The sequence below is a fragment of the Suricata suricatta genome, chromosome 9 (assembly GCF_006229205.1).
Source record: "Suricata suricatta isolate VVHF042 chromosome 9, meerkat_22Aug2017_6uvM2_HiC, whole genome shotgun sequence".
Classification (NCBI taxonomy): Eukaryota; Metazoa; Chordata; class Mammalia; order Carnivora; family Herpestidae; genus Suricata; species Suricata suricatta.
The window spans coordinates 73155958-73157237 of NC_043708.1; the positions used below are offsets into that span (position 1 = coordinate 73155958).

At 38.9% G+C, this 1280-nt stretch overlaps 1 protein-coding gene across 1 annotated transcript in view; it reads right to left on the bottom strand.

The window, feature by feature from the left end:
* The window catches only part of LOC115302271 (olfactory receptor 4L1-like), a 39046-nt gene that overhangs the window by 37589 nt on the left and 177 nt on the right, over positions 1-1280 (bottom strand). Inside the window, 2 exon segments of the mRNA XM_029952221.1 lie at positions 952-1057; positions 1059-1205. Coding sequence (XP_029808081.1) covers positions 952-1057; positions 1059-1205 — 253 coding nt within the window.

The following is a 1280-nucleotide window of genomic DNA, read 5'->3' on the forward strand; positions in this document are numbered from 1 at the left end:
TCTATCTTACAGTAGAAGTCTATATATTCCTTAGGTATAGGTCAAATTGGATAATATTGTGCTAGAATATAAATAATTCATATTTTCTTTATTCACTAAACAAATCTATATGAACTACCAGGTGCTAATATGTATATTAGATACTGGAAATGGAGTTTACAGCCTAAAGACAAAGTTGACCTCAACCTATAATTATACAAGTAATTGCTTCCATAACTTGTGCAAAGGATGGAAATCATGGCATGCTATAAACAATTATAAGAAAAAAGAAATCTAGGGGCACGTGGGTGGCTCAGTTGATTAAGTGTCTGACTTCAGCTCAGATCATTATCTCACAGCTTGTGGGTTTAGCCACACATCAGGCCCTATGTCAACAGCTCAGAGCCTGGAGCCTACTTTGGATTCTGTGTGTGTGTCTCTTTCTCTGCCCCTTTCCCACTTGCACCCTGTCTTTCTCAAAAATAAACTTTTAAATATGTTTTAAAAAATCTGAATTGGTCAAGGACATGTAAGAAAGGGGTTCTAAAATATAATATTGTGTCTGGGTCATATATTCTAGGAAGAATTTAGCTGGGTGAAGAAATGATAGAAGATCATCCTAGGTGAAGAAAACAGCCTGGAAATAGTCTTAAATTAAGATGCCTGATACTTTGGGGCACCTGGGTAGCTCAGTCAGAAAAGTGTCCAAATCTTGGTTTCGGCTCAGGTCATGGTCTCATAGTCCTGAGATGGATCCTGGCATAGGACTCAGTGATGGGTGTGGAGCCTGCTTGAGATTCTGCCTCTCCTTCTTTCTTTATCCCTCCCCTGCTTGCACATGGGCATGCTCTCTCTTTCTCTTAAAACAAACAAACAACAACAATAAAACACACAGAAAAACCCAAAAACCCAAAAAACAAGAACAAGCAAACAAAAAACAATTTAAAAGAGTCATCTCAGCACCCCTAAAAAGTGCAGAAAGAACATCTGGGTCATGCATCTCCAAAAGGAGATGATCTTGTGTTCACTAAGCAAGCCTGTGATCATTTGGGGCGTGGTGATGGTGGAGAGACACAACCAAAAGATAGAGGTTTCCAAGGAGGAAGTACATGGGAGAATGAAAGGTGGAACTAAATGTCACTGTGACCATAATGAGAATGTTCCCTGACAGAGTAGCACTGTAGATTAAGGAGAATGTTACCAGGAAGAAAATCCGAGGTTTCCATGTCCAGAAAATCCTAGTAAAATAAACTGGGTCACTATAGATCCATTTTTAAGATCCATTTACTTGATTCAGAAAG